The 18,328-nt window shown below is 36.4% G+C and overlaps 1 protein-coding gene across 12 annotated transcripts in view; it reads left to right on the top strand.

The window, feature by feature from the left end:
- The window catches only part of VPS13B (vacuolar protein sorting 13 homolog B), a 480,344-nt gene that overhangs the window by 119,575 nt on the left and 342,441 nt on the right, over window positions 1-18,328 (top strand). The window contains exon 18 of one of the 12 annotated variants that reach the window (XM_054189543.1): window positions 3,297-5,170. The exons of the other annotated variants lie outside the window; for them this stretch is intronic. Coding sequence (XP_054045518.1) covers window positions 3,297-3,379 — 83 coding nt within the window. The 3' untranslated portion in view covers window positions 3,380-5,170. Of the gene's footprint in view, window positions 1-3,296; window positions 5,171-18,328 lie in introns of those variants that run through there. 12 annotated transcript variants of the gene reach the window in all.

The raw sequence follows: 18,328 nt of genomic DNA, 5'->3' as shown, positions 1-18,328 counted from the left end.
TATAGGAGCTTGCACCTCTGCAGAGGCTTTGAGTTCCCTTCTTACGCTAGATCTCTTGTTTTTACCTGGCTTGTGTGACACGCCACAGCTGGATACAGCAATTCTTTTATGCCAACTACTTTATTCTTGTATTAGTTAGCATTTTTCATTCTCCTATATGTAATCTCACATTTGTAATAGAGGCAAGTCATCTTTAGGTATTTTAGTAATTGTAATTAGAAAAATGTCTAAAGAAAATTAATAATAAGTAGAAATACTAATAAACTAGTCACAACTACAAGCTGACCAAGAGGAGCTTCTTGATGCTGACTTGAAGAGCTGTCCCAACCTTCCTATTTTAAGAAGTCAAGGAGTCCTTTAGACTTCCATTTTCATCTGTCTTCCAAAATGTTTTTCTTATCTTTTTACTGTCTTAAAGAAAATATTTTCTGAATAATCCCTTCTCTGGTATCTCTGTATCAGCCAATGTAGTGTGAGCTCAGTGTACTTGGAAGCTATCTGTTGTCTTTTGGTTTCAGATTATATAGCAAAAAAAAAAAATTCCTCTAAATGTAGCTATACCCCACTGATAGCTGGGTCCATTCAGCTTTCTGACTTTGTATTTTCTGATATTTCGGCTGTCAAAGGGCTATGTTAAATTCTGTTCTCCCCTTTAACATATATATCAACACGTCATCTCAGAAATCCAGACCTCAATTAAATTTTGGGATGCAGAATTACGCTCCTTCTGAGCACCTTCAGATTTGTTACCACTGTGAAGAATTAGCCATCCATCTGCAGCAAGTGTCAGCAAAAGGAGGAGTTAAATAAGAACTTAGTTCAGTTGTTTGCTTGGTAAAAAAGAAAGTTTCAGACTTTTACACTTCCAAGGGATGACTAGAGTTAAAAATAAAATAGGTGTTTTCATAGACACTTTGGGCATCCCATGAGTCTGTTGTGATTTGCTATCAGAGGGTGAGTCCATTTTTACTCAGTAGAATGGAGACAAGTGGCAGCCCTGCCTGCCAGAAGGGAGCAAAGTTTCCTCTTTCCTTCCATCCAAAATGTACCAGATCAAAAGGTTGGGTGGTTTTTTTTTTATTATAGCCTGTTACAAACCAAGGAACTGTGAACAGAGAGGATGATTGATTATTTTATTGTTTTTTAAAGGAGTTGTACGGTCTTTCATGCTTCCCAGGATTTACATGCAATTTTTGTATGAGTGCTTGACAGTGAATGTTTGCTGTTGTAGGTAGTTATGACTGTGTGTTTGGTGTGCTCTTGGCAGTAAATGTTTGACAGGCAAGTTTAGAATTGGAGGGTATACAATGTAAAACACCTGTTAGATATCTCTTGTACTTAATATTTTTGCAGATTCTTCTGGAGTCCCGCTTAGCTTCTAAAGAACATAGTTTTTGCGTGTATTCAACAGCTTTTCAAAATGCTGTGAAATTGAGTTATAACAAAGATAATGTACAGCTCAGAAGGCTGAACTGCACTATTCTGGGCATGGTCTTAACAAATTGCATCTAAAAACATACTGTTTGTGCCAACAACCAGATCACTTCAGAAACATTAGGAGTCTATAGATATTTACGTCTACTCTTTTAAGACTGGCTATAAGCTTTAAAGCAAAGCTTTGAGGCACTGACATAACAGCATTTGCCGTTCTGTTGAAAGCTCATGTGATTGCATCTTGCTATAGCGCTCATAGCTCCTGGTTTCATCAGTTAACTCTGTATTCCGTTCACTGGGCTTAGATGAGGTGGTTGTGATCAGCAAAGTGCTAAGCACTTGATCTTCTGTCTTTCAAGAGAGCTTTTTATAAAACTTGCTTTGATGTGTACTTCGTGTCCAGGCTACTTTCCCAGTGGGATCACTTTTATGCTGCTATCTATTCGTATGTTGCAGTATCCCATATGTTATCAATGAAACGCAGCTTGCCAGCAGATTTGTGCTTATTACCAAGATAGTACCTCTACCATATTCATCAATAAGAACAACTATTTCTTTAATTCATAAAATTTACCTTCTGTGAATTTGCACAAATGCTTGAAAAACTCTTTGCATGTGCAGAATATTCCCTAAATACAGGAAAAAAATCTAGCTGAAAAAGGGAATACTAATGGACTTAAACTATTGTTATGATCTCAGTCTTCCCATCTCATGCCCTCCCAGTTCCTTTGCTGCAAATTTGTCTAAGTTTGAATATAAACCTTTAGGGGAGCTTCTTTCTAACAATGTCAGTAAAAGCTGTTCTAACTTAAAAACTGGAGGGGAAAATGATCAACAGAAAAGAGTTGGTGATCAGTTTTTAGGGCATTGCAGGAAGCACTAAAAAGTCCACATGTATGGTTGTGAGATGAAACAAAAAAATACTGTTCAGAGCATTCACTGAAAAACATTTTTTTTCTGATGTTCATCTATCCAGCATTCAGTCAGATGCTGCATTTGCTATGGCAGCATTTGATGAGAAAATTGGGCTGCAGAAAAAGAAGCTGCAGACTTTATAGCAAAATACCTTGAAGCGCACGTACAAGTAAATTGGATGATTTTCTATAGAACTACACTTGTGTATGTCCCTCCCTGTTACATTCTGAAGCTGGTCTGAGTTATGAAGGTTGTCATTTAGGTTTCTATAATATTGCCCAGTCTTTTCTGGAACCCATCTAACTGTACAAATGCTTCCAGGGTGAACATGAGGCTATATTTTATTGCACCAGGTGGCTTTGTTTTTAGGCTTTCCAAATGGTATGAGTATCTGTATGTTAATTAGGTTTTTTGTGGGATTTTCTTTAATTTTCCCTTGGAATTCTTTTTTGGTGTAATGCAATAAGATTTCTCTGTGTGTAGAATAACAGTTTCTCTGTGTATATATCACATTCCTTGATCTCCTTTGCAGTCTGTTCTTTCAGTGTCTTACTCTTAGTTGTTTGAATATAATTGAATGCATTCTGATAACATGTTTGTTTCCTATGCATTTATAGTACATGAAAAGTTTCTACCGCAAAGAATGGGTAAACTTGCAGCTTTAATAAGCCAGCCTGAGTATTACTTATTTGGAATTCCAGTACACACTTCATGTATGAAAGTATAAGCTTCTGATAGACACAGAAATACTGCAGAAGTCCATTTGAAAAACTTTACAAAAAATGTCAGGAAAAAGAAATTATATGAAGGTGGCAGGATATTGAAAAGATCTAATGGTGCAAAGAGAAGATTTAGGTTTCTGGGTTTCTTCTGCCTGGGAAAGGAGCGGCAAAGGGGGATCTAACGCAGACACCCAGCACCTGCAACGGTGTGATTCACTCTTACAGGGCAGCTGCCGAGAAGCTTGGTGTGTCACCCCACTGTCACCCACTGTGATGGCGACGCAGTCACAGTGCCCCAGGGCAGGTAAAAGGGGCGTCTGTTTGGGCCCCCCTGCCAGACTGCTGGGGGATCCCAGCCAGGACAGAGCTGGCCCCAGTCCAGACTGATGTTATGGTCCCATAGCATGAAATATGGACAGTAATTAGGAGGAGAGCCTTAATATGTGAATGTTCTCTGCATCAGTGAGCAGGACTACAGCTGTTGGTAAACTGCTGTTCCTCTTGGAGCTAAGAATCTTGAATTTGATTACAGCGGTAGAATCAAGGGTAAGAGATGAATTTGCAGTGGCTGGTGACTTACGTGCAGAAATGAATACTGGCTCTTCTCAAGCAGAGGTAGGTGCTCTTTGAAACCAGGATGAAATGGTGATTGTGTCAGACTTCTTCGTGTGGTGGTTTAAGATGTTGTATCAAAAAGGTCAGAGTTGCAATTTGTTTGTTAACCTTTCTGAAATTTGAGGAATAGTCTTTTAAGCAACTCTTCTTTAAGGCTCGCTTTCCTCTTTTCTGTCCTGCAGTGTGACTTGAAATTGCTGCCCAAAAGAGCAGTGAAAAATGAGCAGATACAATAGGTAAAATAGGGCCATGTGTAAAACTTTTTAACCAGCTCTGACTTTGATTTATTGCTGTTTTGAAATTTTATTCATTAATAATATCTTGTGTAATAAGTTGTAGAGGTCTTTCTAGCATCTCGTGATCTAAAGGGAAAAAGATACGCCCTTCACTTCTGTAAAACCCACTTCAATTTTCTTATACACTTACGAGTCACGTTCTATTTCATTGAGGTAGTACAGAGCTCTTTTTAGTCAATTAGAAAATTACTTCTTAGTGTGTTACACTTAAAATTACGGTTCAGAACCAAAGTACCCTTATGAGTGCTTCCCTGTTTGCACACAGCTTGCCACATGGAGCTCAGAAACTTGCTGGCCATAGCATCAGGATGCTTTCTTCTTTTTGTAAGCCCACGAATTATTATTTAAACAAAAAAAGCTAAAGTATTTATGATTTCTATAACTCACTTTTTTCTTTTACCTATATTAAATACACATATAGCCTTTTGGCTAAGTCTTTGTATTCAAGCGGGGAATATCTTTTTATTCTTTGCCATTTTTTGTCTTTGCTTTCACTTAGTTTAAACATGTAAACCAAAAAAGCAAATGCTGAGAAATGGTTCCATGGTTGTCCTACATCAGATTAGTGCTGCACGTTGTCTTGTCCTCCCAGAAGCCTCAAAGAACAGTTTGATCTCTGAATGCTGTTTAAGTCAGCATTTTGGCATTCGAATAGCTGTTGATCTTCTTAAGGCTCATGTGGACTTTGGAGTGGGAGATGAAACTTGTAACAGAAATTACTTGCAAGCCTGGAAGAGTTGCTTTGTAAGAGGCAAATCTACCGGGTTTTGAGGCAACTGCATCATGTATTCAAAACGAAACTATCCTGTCTAGCAGATTGAGGTGTAACAAGTTCCAGTAACCAAAACAAATTCTAGTTAAAAGATGCTTTTTTACGTTGACAGTAGTTAAAGACTGCAACAACTTAGTGAGACTGCAGGGTTGTTGTTTTTGATAGATTCATGCTGCTGTTAGAATACAGGAGGGGAATCCTGGATGATCACAAGGCTTCCTTCTTTTCTTTTTTATTCTGTGTTATTTGATGCTTCACAAATTCTTTTCTGGTTGAAATGTTATTTCCCCCAGATCTCCTAACTGGAGCCAGCTGATTTCGGAACTATCCTCTTGATCAGGCTGTGTCTCTAATGCAGTTGACCCTTGTTAGCTTTTGGAGCTGGAGTTGTATATTTTGCTATTGGTTTATATTTAATTTGTGTCTTGTTGTGTATATGTTTTCTTTATATGAGGCTTCTGTTCATTCTGTTGCATATTAACTTCGTAGGTTTATCTGTAGTGAGTGGTGACTGAAAAATAAAATGTTCCATCAGTATTGTGAGAATCCAGGCTTACAATACCAAATCATAAGAAAAGCTTATGAAGCTTGCTGACTGTGACCTGTTATAGAAGTTGGCTCATCTTTCTTTTGCTTTACTAGTTGTTTTAAATACAAGTTACTAGATGCTGTTAGGATAAACCCTATGAAACTGACAGAAGTTAAATAAGTGTAATATAATTTCCTGATGATTGCCATGTAATTCATCAGTGTAATATTTAGACTAAAAAACCCTCCAAAAATGACAAACATATTCTGTTTTATAGTGACTCAGCTATTTCATATGCTACTGGAAAAATTCTTTACCTTCTTAGGAAGTTATCGAGCAACAACTACTGAACAGTTATTTTTATATGTATTTCCAGTAATTCAGAGATATATTGTAATTCTAGACACTGGCAAGAATGAATCTCTCCTTGTAATTTAAGATAGTTGGTTTTCATTGTGAGGTTTTTATACTTAGCTGACTGTCTCCGATATTTTTTCTGTTTTGCACAATTTCTCTTTGGCAAAGGAAACTTCCTGATAATAATAATAACTTTGAAGAAATCTATAAATATAAAAATGTTTCAGCAGTGTTCTGCTTGCTGAAGCTGTTCTGTGGAGGAGATGGCTTGGTTTTGTATGATTTCAAAGATTTGTAACATGGTGGTTGGTACTTTTTCCTTGCTACAAAAGTTAATGGGTTTATGAACTGCCATATAATGTGGATTGAATCATAGAAAGGTTAGAGTTGGAACGGCTCTTAATAATCATCTAGTTCCAACCCCCCTGCCGTGGGCAGGGACACCTCCCACTAGATGGGGTTGCTCAAAGCCCCATCCAGCCTGGCCTTGAACGCTTCCAGGGACGGGGCATCCACAGCTTCTCTGGGCAGCCTGGTCTAGTGCCTCACCACCCTCACATTCCCACTGAGGAATGCCACTTGTCACTGGTCTCCACTTGGATATAGAGCCGTTGATCATGACCCGTTGAGTGTGACCATCAAACTCCAATTCCTTATGCACCAAGTAGTGCATATGTCAAATCCATGTCTCTCCAATTTAGAGACAAGGATGTCATGCGGACAGTGTCAAGTGGTTTGCCCAAGTCCAGGTAGATGATGTCAGTTGCTCTTTCCTTATCCATCAACACTGTAACTCCATCATAGAAAGCAACCAAATTTGCCAGAGATTACTTGCCCCTAGTTAAGCTGTGTTGGCTGTCACTGATCACCTCCTTATTTTCCATGTGCTTTAGCATAGTTTCCAGGAGGATCTGTTGCTGGGCTCAGAGGTGAGAATGACTAGCCTGTAGTTTCCCTTTTTAAAAAATGGGGGCTATGTTTCCCCTTTTTCCAGTCAGTGGGAACTTCACCAGACTGCCGTGGCTTCTCAGTTATGATGGATAGTGGCTTAGCAACTTCAGCTTCCAGTTTGAAGTTGGGAAGGTAAAATAACTTCTTCACTTTTGGTCCTTGATATGGGCAATCAACTTTATTAGCCTTGGCATTGAAATGTGTCAAATGAATTCCTTAAGCCTACTGTGAGTTGTCTGTGTTTTATCCTGCTTTACACAGTACAAAATAATGCTGTGCAGTGCTACTATTTTTATACTTTTATTTCCACACCTGTTTCTTTGTTAAAAAATACTCAAAACTTCCAGAATATATAAGTACAATAGAGTTGTCCTTCAGATCATTCTCATCTGTGTTAAGAACTGTTTGATATTTCAGTTGTAGGACTCTGTTTCCCAACAAAAGTCACGTGACATCAGCAGTGAGGTGCAATAAGAGCTCTCTTAGGATTACTTTAAATAGAATGGAAGACGTTGGGTATATAAGGTTGTGTGGCCTTGAATGTGATTTTTATTTGATATATGAGCTGTGACATAGCTATTGCATGACTGAGATGTGCCTGTAAGCGATGTAGTGTACAGATGGGGTTTCTCTGAAACAAAGCCAGCGACTAAATCTGAATGTGCTCATTTAAAGGGTAAAGAATACTTCATAAAACATATGGAAACATTTCTATGTTTTTTCATTAAATAGGCTTCTTACTCCTTATGCATTCTTTGTGATTGTTCATGCTAATATGTCATTTACCTGAATCAAGACTGCCTATGCATCTGTTTGGTTTAGTGACATTGGTATAACGTAATGAATATTTTCTTTAGAAAATTTTCTATTTTATTATTTAAGAATTTTTCATCATTTCAAGTGTGAAATACTCCTTTTCACAGACCTGTTGGAAATAACCTTACTGTTAGGCATTGCAGAATACAAGATTTAGGAAGAATATCAAATGATAATAACTGGGCAGTTACACATCATGATTTGAATGACATGGTTATTGGGATCCACCGAAATTAAAGCCAGGGTTATATACATTTGAACACGAGATGTAGACCAAATTTATCCAAAGAGGATCTCACTCTTCAAAAGGACAGATGCTGAAAATGTGCAGGAATCATAGCAGTCCGTGACTCAACAGGGACCTTGTGTCATGCTGTGTTAATAGGAGCTAGTGAGAATTTTGTGCATGCGGTAACAGAACGATAAGTAAAAATATGAATATATAAACACACATTTTGTATGCAATGTTTGTAAGGTAGAAGATAATGTCGAATTTTTTGTAGCTTAAAAAGAAAATCAAAAACTAGAAGAGGGCACAGAGGAGATCTGTAAAGCTTATATGAGAATTAGAGAAAGAGACCTTCAGTTGAATAAGTAAAGAATGCATCTTTGTCCTCTGAGATTTGAAAAATGTACACAGGTGGCACAACTGGGACTCTTAAATGAATAGTAAATTGGGTAGCAAGGGATTCTTTCATCTTTTTTGCCTTTTCTTTGATAAAACCCGTCAGTTAAACCCGTGGAAACTGGCATATTAAAAATAAAGGACACACTTTCAATAGTGAGAGTGGTTACATTTAGACTAGCCTACCAAGAGAAGCACAGAAGCTTCAAAAAAATTTTCTGACTTAAGGAATAACTGTTTCCTCCAGTATGAGCTAGATGTCATCAGACAAACCCAGTAGATACCAGGTTCCACAGGATGCCAAGCGAAAGGAGTCATGGGAAGGAGTCACACTGTAAAAACCACTCTGTTACAAGACAGTGTGGTTGCTGTTGGTTTACATTAAACAAACAAAACAACCTCTGGATAAATACAGAGAATAAAACAAAACGATGGAAAGGCTAGTGAAACAAAGACAACCCTTCTGGTTTAGGAGTCATATGCACTTAATACTTGGCGGATTGTCTAGGAAATGTCATTCAGACGATCCCCTGCTCTGGTGCTGTTCCTTAGGAATCCAGCAGTTCCAGGTGGGATCTTCGTCTAGGTGGACCTTTGGTTTAACTGTTAAGTTCTTCAATGATATTTTGAATGCAAACTGTTTATGTGAAGGAAACGTTTTAGTCTTAACTGAACTAAAAATTCGGATGTTAGGCTAAAATGACATACAGAAAATGTATAATAATTTGAGTCTGCATAAAAAAATTATTATCCAGTACAAGGAGCTTCTTTCCCTCCTTTCTTTCTTTCTTTCTTAATTGATGTTTCCTTCTTAATGCTCAATGAAATTCTAAGAAAGTTAGTAATGACTTTTGACAATGTAGTGGCTTTTAATAGGAAACTATTATTTTCAGCAGGTGATAAGTATTTGACTTTTCGTTGACTTGTGTAACTCACCCTTGGGACAGGTGTCTGTCTTGGTTACGTGATACTGAAGATAGTCCTGCTGGATCATGTTATAGGAAGAATGATCTCTTGCTGTCTCTCTTGCACAAATGTTATATATATGTATTAATTTACATTGCTAGCACTGTTTTAGATGTTTGGACTTGTTCTGAGAAAATGAAGGATGCATTCAAATGTTGTTTATACAGTTTTACTCAAAGGTCTATTACTGAGCCTATTCTGTCTTTTTTTTTTCTCTCTTACTGATTATGTAGAGGGACTTCCTATACAGTAATTACTTACAGGGACCCTGTGGAAGAAATACATGTTATTAATTTTTTCCATTTTATGGAGAAAAAAGAACCATACCAAAATTTCCGAACACTAATTGGTAATCTTCTAGTTAATTTACTTGCAGGGATGCGAGGTGGAAACAGCAAATCCCAAGTTTGTCAGTCCTACCCACCCATCCATCTCCTCATTTCCGTGATTCCAGATCCTTAGCTAGGCTCAAAATGCTTTAAATTTGAAACATGCTTTAGTAATATGTGTATAGTATCTTATATTATGGATCTAATTTGTTTTTTTACTATAATGCAAATCCATAGTGGGTTCTAACGCTTAAATTTATTAAATTAATGTAGTGGTGACATTCATAGCTACTCTTCAGAATCATTAATCTAGCAGAACAGAGCCCTGATGCCTGAGGTTTCTAGGCAGTAGCTCAAAACGATACTTACCTTTACAAGTACATTACCCAGAAACAAATCAGTGGTTTGTGTTTTTTCTTTGTAATTATCATATCCCATTTATAATGGATTCAGAGTTTTGCGTTGTCCCCCCTCAGCCCCATGATTACAGTGTGTTTGAACCAAATCTTGGGGTTTGGTTTTCTTTAGAATATTTTATCAGTCTAATCATACCTGTAATGGAAGGATTTAAGGGTTCATGGAATGAAGACGTAAAACTTGGATCTAGCTCTTGCGAAGACGTAGATAGTCTTTTTGAAACTTTTGGCACCTGTTTATTCTTGCATACACTATTGAAGTGTTTTGGTGCCAGATTTTGATTGCAGGCATTTTCATAAGGGTAAGAGGGTTTTAAAACCTCATCTGTTCTGTCTTGCAAAGGATGTTATTTCCTATTATTTGTAGCTGATGTAGGATCATACTACTGTGTAGAGGGGTGGTCCTCCCTTCCACTCCTGACAGCAGCTTTCCCACACCTTCTAATGATCAGGCAGATATGTGAGCAGTTAGTTCAGCTTGTAGATCCAGCTGGAAATTGCTCCTTCTGAGGGTTATTTTTCAGTCAATTTAGCCATTTATCTGGCTTATAACATGCCCACATGAGCACTAGAGGCAACGTAAGACAGAGGGAATGATGGCATTGCCCCAAGGGAGAGCACCTCAGAGCTGCTGAATGAATTTATAAGCTGGTCTTGGTATCATGTGCTGCAGCAATCTTAAGCTCTTAGTTTAGTGCATTGGCTTTTACTTTCTGAAAGATGCACAGTCTTGCAGGTTAAGATTGTTTACATTCTTTGTGTGTTTAAAATAATTATTAATACTTACTTCTTATTGTTTACACTGGATTTCTATAAATTGACTAGGATTATTTGTGCCTCATCTATTAATGCTGAAATCCATACTGCCTTAATCAAAAGGATGTCAAAGTTGATGAAATTCCACATTCTGCTAGGCTCTAACATACTTGTAGTATCGTGTCGAAAGTACTTTGTGCCTTACTCTTAAGAGAGGTAAAACAGCTGAAATTTCTTTTAGTAAGATCCCTACATCGAAAATTTACAAAGCAGGTATCTGTAGTCAGTGTGTAGGTAGGATTGAGTCCCTCAGTTTTGAAGTGGTAACTTTATGTGAAGCAAAGTTTTTGTTTCTTTTATATACCACTACTATTTGGTGATCTTTTCAGAAGTTGTCACTGCATAGTCTCATATGGCAAGATTTCTACAAATACACAGCCATAAAAAATTGAACTGGTTTTTTTTTTTTCTAGTCTTAAAGATGGGGGGAAAAGAAAGTCAACACTGAAAGGTTGCCATCTTATCTAGTTTGGGGATGTAGAGGAGAAATTTAAAGTAGGAGTTGAGAGAATAGAAATTTTTGATTATAGGAGGTATATATGAAGATTGTGTTTGCAAAGGGATCTTGCAGTTGTAGAGTTATAAAGCAGGCCTCTATACAGCTGCATGGGTGTGCTGTGCAAAGAAAACTACTATTTCTATCCAAAACTATTCTAAACATTAGTATTATCCATGGTATGAAACCAGTTACAATGTTTTTTGTAAGAGCTAGCACACCTGGCCTGTAATTCTTGATTAACGAGAAAGGTCCTTCTTGTGTGGCATTATTGAAACAAATGTGAATTTATTCTGTTTGTGATCTGGGGTTTTGGGGGATGGTGGTGGGGTTAGTTTGGTTTTCACTGTGTTCTATGCAAATAGGTAATATGCAATCTCCTTGAAGTCTCTCAGTCACTTATATTTCCTTCTAATCATTGATTTTGGTATTTTGCTTTATTTGATATCTGTACAAAAATTCTCTGTACCTCAGACTGTATGTCTGTATTTTGTGCAGTTTCTTACTAAAATAAGTAAATTCATTACCTCATCTCCTAATCAGATAATTATGCCACTGATGACCCAATACTTAGCGTAATGCTGCTGCTGTTGAAGCTCAGCCAGGCTCCAGGGACTTCTCTGCAATACATCGCTGTAGGCAATTGTTAGGGTGTAGAGCCAAATACCTTTTTCCCTTGGTTTCATTTCCACTTTCATTTCCTTTGGGGTTTTTATTTCCTAAGGAAGGTTAGCCTTTCCTTTAGTTGCTTCAATATGTAAATAATGTACCTGTTTTGTGATTGTTGGGTGCAGTTGAAGCAAGAGCGCGTGTTTTCCTTTGTTTTCATCTTTGTTTCTTTATATTTCCAGTGACTGTGTCATGCATAGGTGTGTGGTTTTTTTTTTTTATACTAGCAACACAGATGAGTTTCCTTTAGGTGACATTCTTCTAAGATACTTATAATTATTTTTTTTTGGTTTTCAAATTAATCAGTTTATACAATTGCAGCAGAAATATTTTAGATTTTTGCAAATCTTTAGGGAATGTAACTGAGAATTGTCAGTTTATCTGCAACTGAAAAGCAGCTTAATGAATTGTAAAACTGCAGTGTTCCCTTTTTTAAAATGTAACAAATGCATTTTCTCTAAGGAACTTGGAGTAATTCTAAGTAGGTTTCTAAAACTGCCAGCAGCCTCCATTTTTAACACTAACAACTGTCTTCTGGAAAAACAAAATTTGATCATCAGCAAGATTGTTCTTAATCTTTCTTATTAAAACATCTGTATATTTTTGGCCTTACCCTACAGTGATGACATACTTAGCAGAGGAAATACAAAAAATAATACATTCCTTATACAAGAAATGAGATCTGTCTTGTTTTCTTTTATTTTACACATTTCATTTATGTGTCCATATCAGTATAGGCATGTTTTCTTCTTAAAAAGGCATTTGGATCTTAAGTATTAGGGTAGCATGTTTATTTTAGCTTTGTCACCAGTATTAGGAATCTTTACTTTTTTTTTTTTGTAATTTGGGTCACTGTAATGGGGCAAATTGACTTTCACAAATAATGTTAGCATCATCTTCTATTTCCTTGATTTCCTCTTGTAAATAGTTTGTGCCTTGTGTATGGTTTATCTCTTGTGTATCGTTTCCTGTTACAATGAATTACTTTGGGTTGGTGAGATAACAGCCCAGATCTTTCCACCTGTGAATGTATTGGCAGATGTACAGTTTCCCATAATAGGATGAAGCCTATTGAAAGTTAGTGTGTTTAACTTCAGTTGCCATTTCATATAGCTGGTCTACACATTGTTTGTATACTCTGTGAAAAGGTTATTAGTTAACTATTTCCCCTGGGAATTCATTTGGAATGTATGTCTGATTACTATTTACGCATTCTGGTCAGTGTGTTGGAAAAAAAAAATGTCTTTCCTGTATTTGTTGACATTGTCTCAAGTCTTGGGAGCTACACTGTCATGTGTCGTGTAACCACTACAAGAAGCAGTGAATGCATTGTCATGTAAATGGAGAAGCTTGATGGTAGAATATTTTATTTATATCATATAATTGAACTTAAAGAGGAGTTTTCCCTTGCTCCCCTGTTTAGATATGTGTTCTTCAAAGCACAGATGTAACTTGAAAAGTTTCATTATCATAGTTTTTTATCCATTTGCAGAGTAGGGGGCTTCTTAAAACTGCGAAAGTAATTTTGATTCCCATATGCATAACTTCTGAATTTGTTGTAGTAGCATCATGAAAAGTCCTGAAAGAAAATGCAAGTTAAACTTAACATATCTTGGAGTGTGACCTTCAGGGAGAATGTCACTTAGCTCTACTTGCCTATTACAAATTCTTCAGTGACTTCTCACAAGTTATCCCGTTTGTCCAGAAGAGATAATCAAGTTCTTCACAGTGAAGTGTTTAATAGTTGAACTCAGTTTGCCATGATGAGAAGAACCATAGGCTTGTCTCTGGAAATAATAATTATGAATGAGCAACAATACCGCTGTTGCAGACGAAGTAATTTTAGTTTTATTCCATAAACAATTGGCCTCAGTGAAGTTGACATGAGAATTAACTTGAGTGTGGATAACCCAGATACAGACTGTAAGGAAGAATTTGATTCTCTTCAAAGGTCAGCGTAAAGAGAAGCAATATTCAGAGCAACTTCTAATTACCATTCTTGCATGGAGCCCTTAGCTCTAACTTCTGCAATGCTAGCATATGTGGATTCAAGATTAAGTGTAGGCTTAAATTTTTGTTTGTGGGGAAGGAATCTGGTAAAAAGAAATGTTCTGTGATGTGTGTGTTCGTTTCTTCCCGGGAAGTGATTGGAGACTATTGAGATCAAAGTCTGTCCGCAGGAGTAGTTAATGTGAGGTATATGGAAATGCATGGTAAGGAAGGTTCCATGTTGATTTTCTTTCTTTTTTTTTTTTTAAGGTTCTGTGTATGTTTATTTTCAGAGAAAGACTTATGGCTTACATTGTTAGAATACAGTGTTCTAGACATGAATGCCATCTTTCCACAACTGTAGTGTATGCTTGTGCCTGTAGGACAAAATTAAGGCAAATGAAATAATAAACATCCTTATAGTTATTTATTATGTTCCAATTCTTCTGCGTTATAAAAGGAGGAGAGCTTTTCTGAGTGTGACATGCTAAATATTGAATTAATTTCCAAAGGAATGTCTGCTTTTCATTTTTAAGATGGTACTCTATTTAATGCATTCTAGACATGTGAAAATGATTATGGAAATAAGGGTATGTGATCTGAGCTTCACTGCCACTTTGGTGTGCAGTGTAACTTGTGTTAAAGACCATGTTATTCAACGCTTTTGCTAATAAGGACAGTTTTCTGCTAAGCACAATAATTGTCTCATTTTGTTTCTCTTTAGGCAGCTTCTACTTTAATATATACAGAAATTGTAGTCTCAATATTGGAAGTTGCATTGAGAGGTCCACTGACATTTTAATGTTTTTATCTGGAAAAAGTGATTTGTCTGAAAATATGTTCTGTTGATTGGAAGGTCCCATATCTTCATTCCCACCCCCACAGCAAAGAAAAGTTCTAATTTTTATATCGGTGTTTTTCCAAACACATAGTAAAATGTTTCTAAGTAGCAAACAGAAGACAGTAGCTCTTCTGATTTGGGGTAGTAGAAGGGCTCTTGCCATTTTCCTTTTCTCTTACAGATTGTTTTTGATGCCATTTCATGACTAATCTCTCACATACAAATCTTCTCACTTTGCTGATGACTGCAACTAGCAAAATTGTGGCATGACAGTCCCTGGCTAAGAATAGTAGTGGCTTCTTACAGTGATGCAGTGTAAAAATTATCTGAACTATTGACCCTCCCGCAGTTTACTGTTAACTAATTATGGTAATTGCAAAAGTTTATTAGTTAACATTACTTAGTCATAAATTAACTTGTTAAGATCCCGTGTGTGAAGAACTTCATTTGGAAAGCTTGAAGGACTTAGGAGAATTGAGTCCTTAGCTTGAGACAACAGCTGATTGGACTGCTAGAAAGAAATACATTTTCACTTGTGAGCTCTCTGTCTTAAATTCTGAGGAAAAAATACTATGTTTTCATAGACTTATTGATGTGAATTGGAGAATATACAATGTATTGTTATATAATGGAGACATGTAGTCCTCTTTAAGGATTTAATTTAGCTAGGGCTTAACCATAGATGTATAATTAGTATGTAAATACTGAAAAATGCCAGAGAAGTAAATGGATTTTGAAGATTATTTATTTGGTACTTCAAGAATAATAGAGGACGAACAGTGTTTTATTTTAGTAAATAAGCCACTTCATTGCTTTGTTGAAGAAATTGTACATGAAGACTGGAGTTGAAGCTTTAAAAGTCTACTTCACCAAAATATCTCCGAGGAGATTTTTTTTTTTTTCTATCAAACTGTGTAAAGAAAGCATTACATTAAATCCACATTTCACGGGCATATTATGGAAGGAAACTACTTATCAAAGCACATCTACCAAGTAGGTAGTATGCAAAGACTTTATCCTGTTTTCCTCACAGTAATCTTTTCCCTGGATCTTTGAATAAGGAACATAAAGTTAGAATTTCATTTTTATGTGGAAACAAAAAAGAACATGCAGTGTATTTATTGAGTTATTTTGCCTTAAACAGTATTATAAAATACAGAACAGTGGTTGTCTCTTACTGATTTAATTACCAGTAGATGTAAGAGATACAATTTACTACAGAAAAAAGTAAAATCTCAAAGATGAAGCAGTTGTGTAGTTTCCAAGCAAGTAATACAGGACACATTTAAAAAACATAAGAAATGGTTTAATTTCATTAACTGTGGTCTAATATGTTGTGCATCCCACTCTTGGTAAACCACAGTGGCATTTACTGGCTATTGCTTCAAAGCACTACTGTTTTTCATCCCTTTTCTTTGGCCAAATGTGTCATAAGAGCATTAACTAAAGTCTGGAAAACAGTTCTCATGGATTTTGCTTTAATGATAAATCTAGCATATAGTGCACTTGCTGATATAATCAAGTGAATGGAATTTCCAAAATCTTGACTTAATGTCTTTTAAGTATGAAGCAATAATGTTTTTATGAAGTAGCTTTTAAATGGCATTTGTTGAAGTGGAGAGCAGCTGGATTAGAAGGGTCTGTTTCTAACTGCAATCAGCAATGATCATAGTATCATATTACAGTCACCCTATAAAATAGCTTGTATTTTAAGAAAAATGGGGAAAAGTGGGGGTAGGAATGGAGAGAGAAGTAAGCATGGTCTGTGTGATGCCCAAAGCGGTCTGGAATTGGTTACAGTTTGATAATGTTGCTTCAGCTGTTTGGGCAGCAGTGTAGTTCTCAGTATAGGAAGTTCTTCATCAATTTAGGGTTTCTCAGGTTTTTAAAATATTGTAGAGATACAGTCAATATGCATTTCTCAAGCGTTTTATGATGTTGGGTGGCTTTTTAATTGTAATGTTTACCAGGATAAGATTTCTCTAGAATAAAGACCAAAATTACAGAACGTTTTGCAGTTCTTCCCTCCCTTTCTCTGTACTACAAAACATTTTTTACTAATTTTGCATTTGCATACACTTGTATAAATTGAATTTATCTCTGCATATCCACCTTGGTTTTGTCCCTTTTTCAGCTGATAGGCTCTTTGCACAGGGACAATATTTTAATTTGTTTCTTACAGATCATTAAATATGTTAGTGATGGTGTGTTCTAAAATTTAAGTCACTGCTGAGACACAAACTTTGATTTAGGAAACCGTTGCATCCTTCCAGTAATTGTGTATGGATGTATGGATTCTCTTCTTTAATATGTTTTATCAATTATCTGCAAGCCATTTTTTAGTTTCATCGGTAGCTTGTAGCTTTCCTGTGGTAGGCAAGATCTATCTACTTCATTAGGTCTACTGGTTTAACATTGTGCAGGAATGTCTTAAGTGTTAGGCTTCAATGAATAAATAAAAATTTTGGAGACCTTAAATGCTCTTATTCAGCAGTGCTCTTGTTCGTCAGTATTCTCGAGTAGTTCCCAAGTGGTGTCTTATGCCTTAACTTTTATTAATTTGATAAAAAAAATCATACTATCTGCAGCAGAAAATGTAGAAGTTCAGCAATGCCTTTACTCTCATGGATTTCCTCATTTGATTTATTCCAGAAGGGTTTGATACAGTCTTAGGCAGGATCTGATTAAGATATGTATAATATAGCTGTGCCTAACATCCCAGCTGGATAAGGCAGACAAATTGTTGAAATTGAGTTTTAAATTAAAAGAAAACAAAAGTGTAGATAACTTGATTGTGAAGAAATTTTCAATACTGTTTGACATCTATAGGCAAAAAAATGCATTCATCCCTGCCGTCTAGCTGTATATATCCTTCATCTGTAGAATAAGAACTGTGTTTCCTTATCAGTTAGCCTAAATAACTTTGTTTTTCTTCCTGGAGAGGACTTTCTGTTGAAAGCACTTCACTTGGCTGAGCTCTCTAGACAGAGAAGAGGGTCTATGGCTTGATTGAGTTGTACTGGAATGCTGTTCCTCAGAATAGGAGAATGGGTTAAGGGAAACTTGCATCATGATGTGCCTAGATTTTTTTTATTTTTTTATTTTTTTTTAAATGGAAAGGGTTGTATTAAAGACCTCAGGCCAGATTCAGATCCATACCTACAACAAGGCCAAGCCAAGTTCCATATTGAGTCTGCTTGAAGAAGTAGGTCCTGTTGTTCTGCTGGCTTCTCTAGGACTTTCCCTTTTGAACTAGGACAGCGTTCAGGGCTCTCCTTGTGTTCTGTCTCTTACTAGGACATTCCACCCCCACCCCCGGTAATGGACACTTGAGCACCATGCATTTGTAGTACCAAAATATGATGATAGTCTTAGTAGAATGTGTGATTGCATCCATCATTTTCTTAAGTGATAATGAAGCTTTGCTTCTGGAAAGTCTGAATCTGAGCGACTTGACCACAATGGGACTGATGTGTAACAGCAATTATTGTGCAGTTCAGTTAATCCAGAAGATTGTTTTATAACAGCAAAGTTGGGATTATTTCTGTGTACAAGTAGAAAACTGCTTTTAGATCTACATATATAACAGCAACACTGTAATGGTTCTGTGCTAATTTTCCAGTGATTAATTTATATAATATTAATAAAATTATTACAAAACATTAATCCTCCCCTATCTAATGAATAAATGCCCCTGTAAGACTTTGCCTTTCTCTAGAGAAAAATTAATGCCCAGAAGCTGTATGTTTTTCTTGAGGTCATGCAGGTAATACC

This window comes from Rissa tridactyla, chromosome 2, assembly GCF_028500815.1.
Source record: "Rissa tridactyla isolate bRisTri1 chromosome 2, bRisTri1.patW.cur.20221130, whole genome shotgun sequence".
Taxonomy (NCBI): Eukaryota; Metazoa; Chordata; class Aves; order Charadriiformes; family Laridae; genus Rissa; species Rissa tridactyla.
Note: the sequence above shows the minus strand (reverse complement) of the source record. Positions and strands in the feature narration are given on the sequence as shown.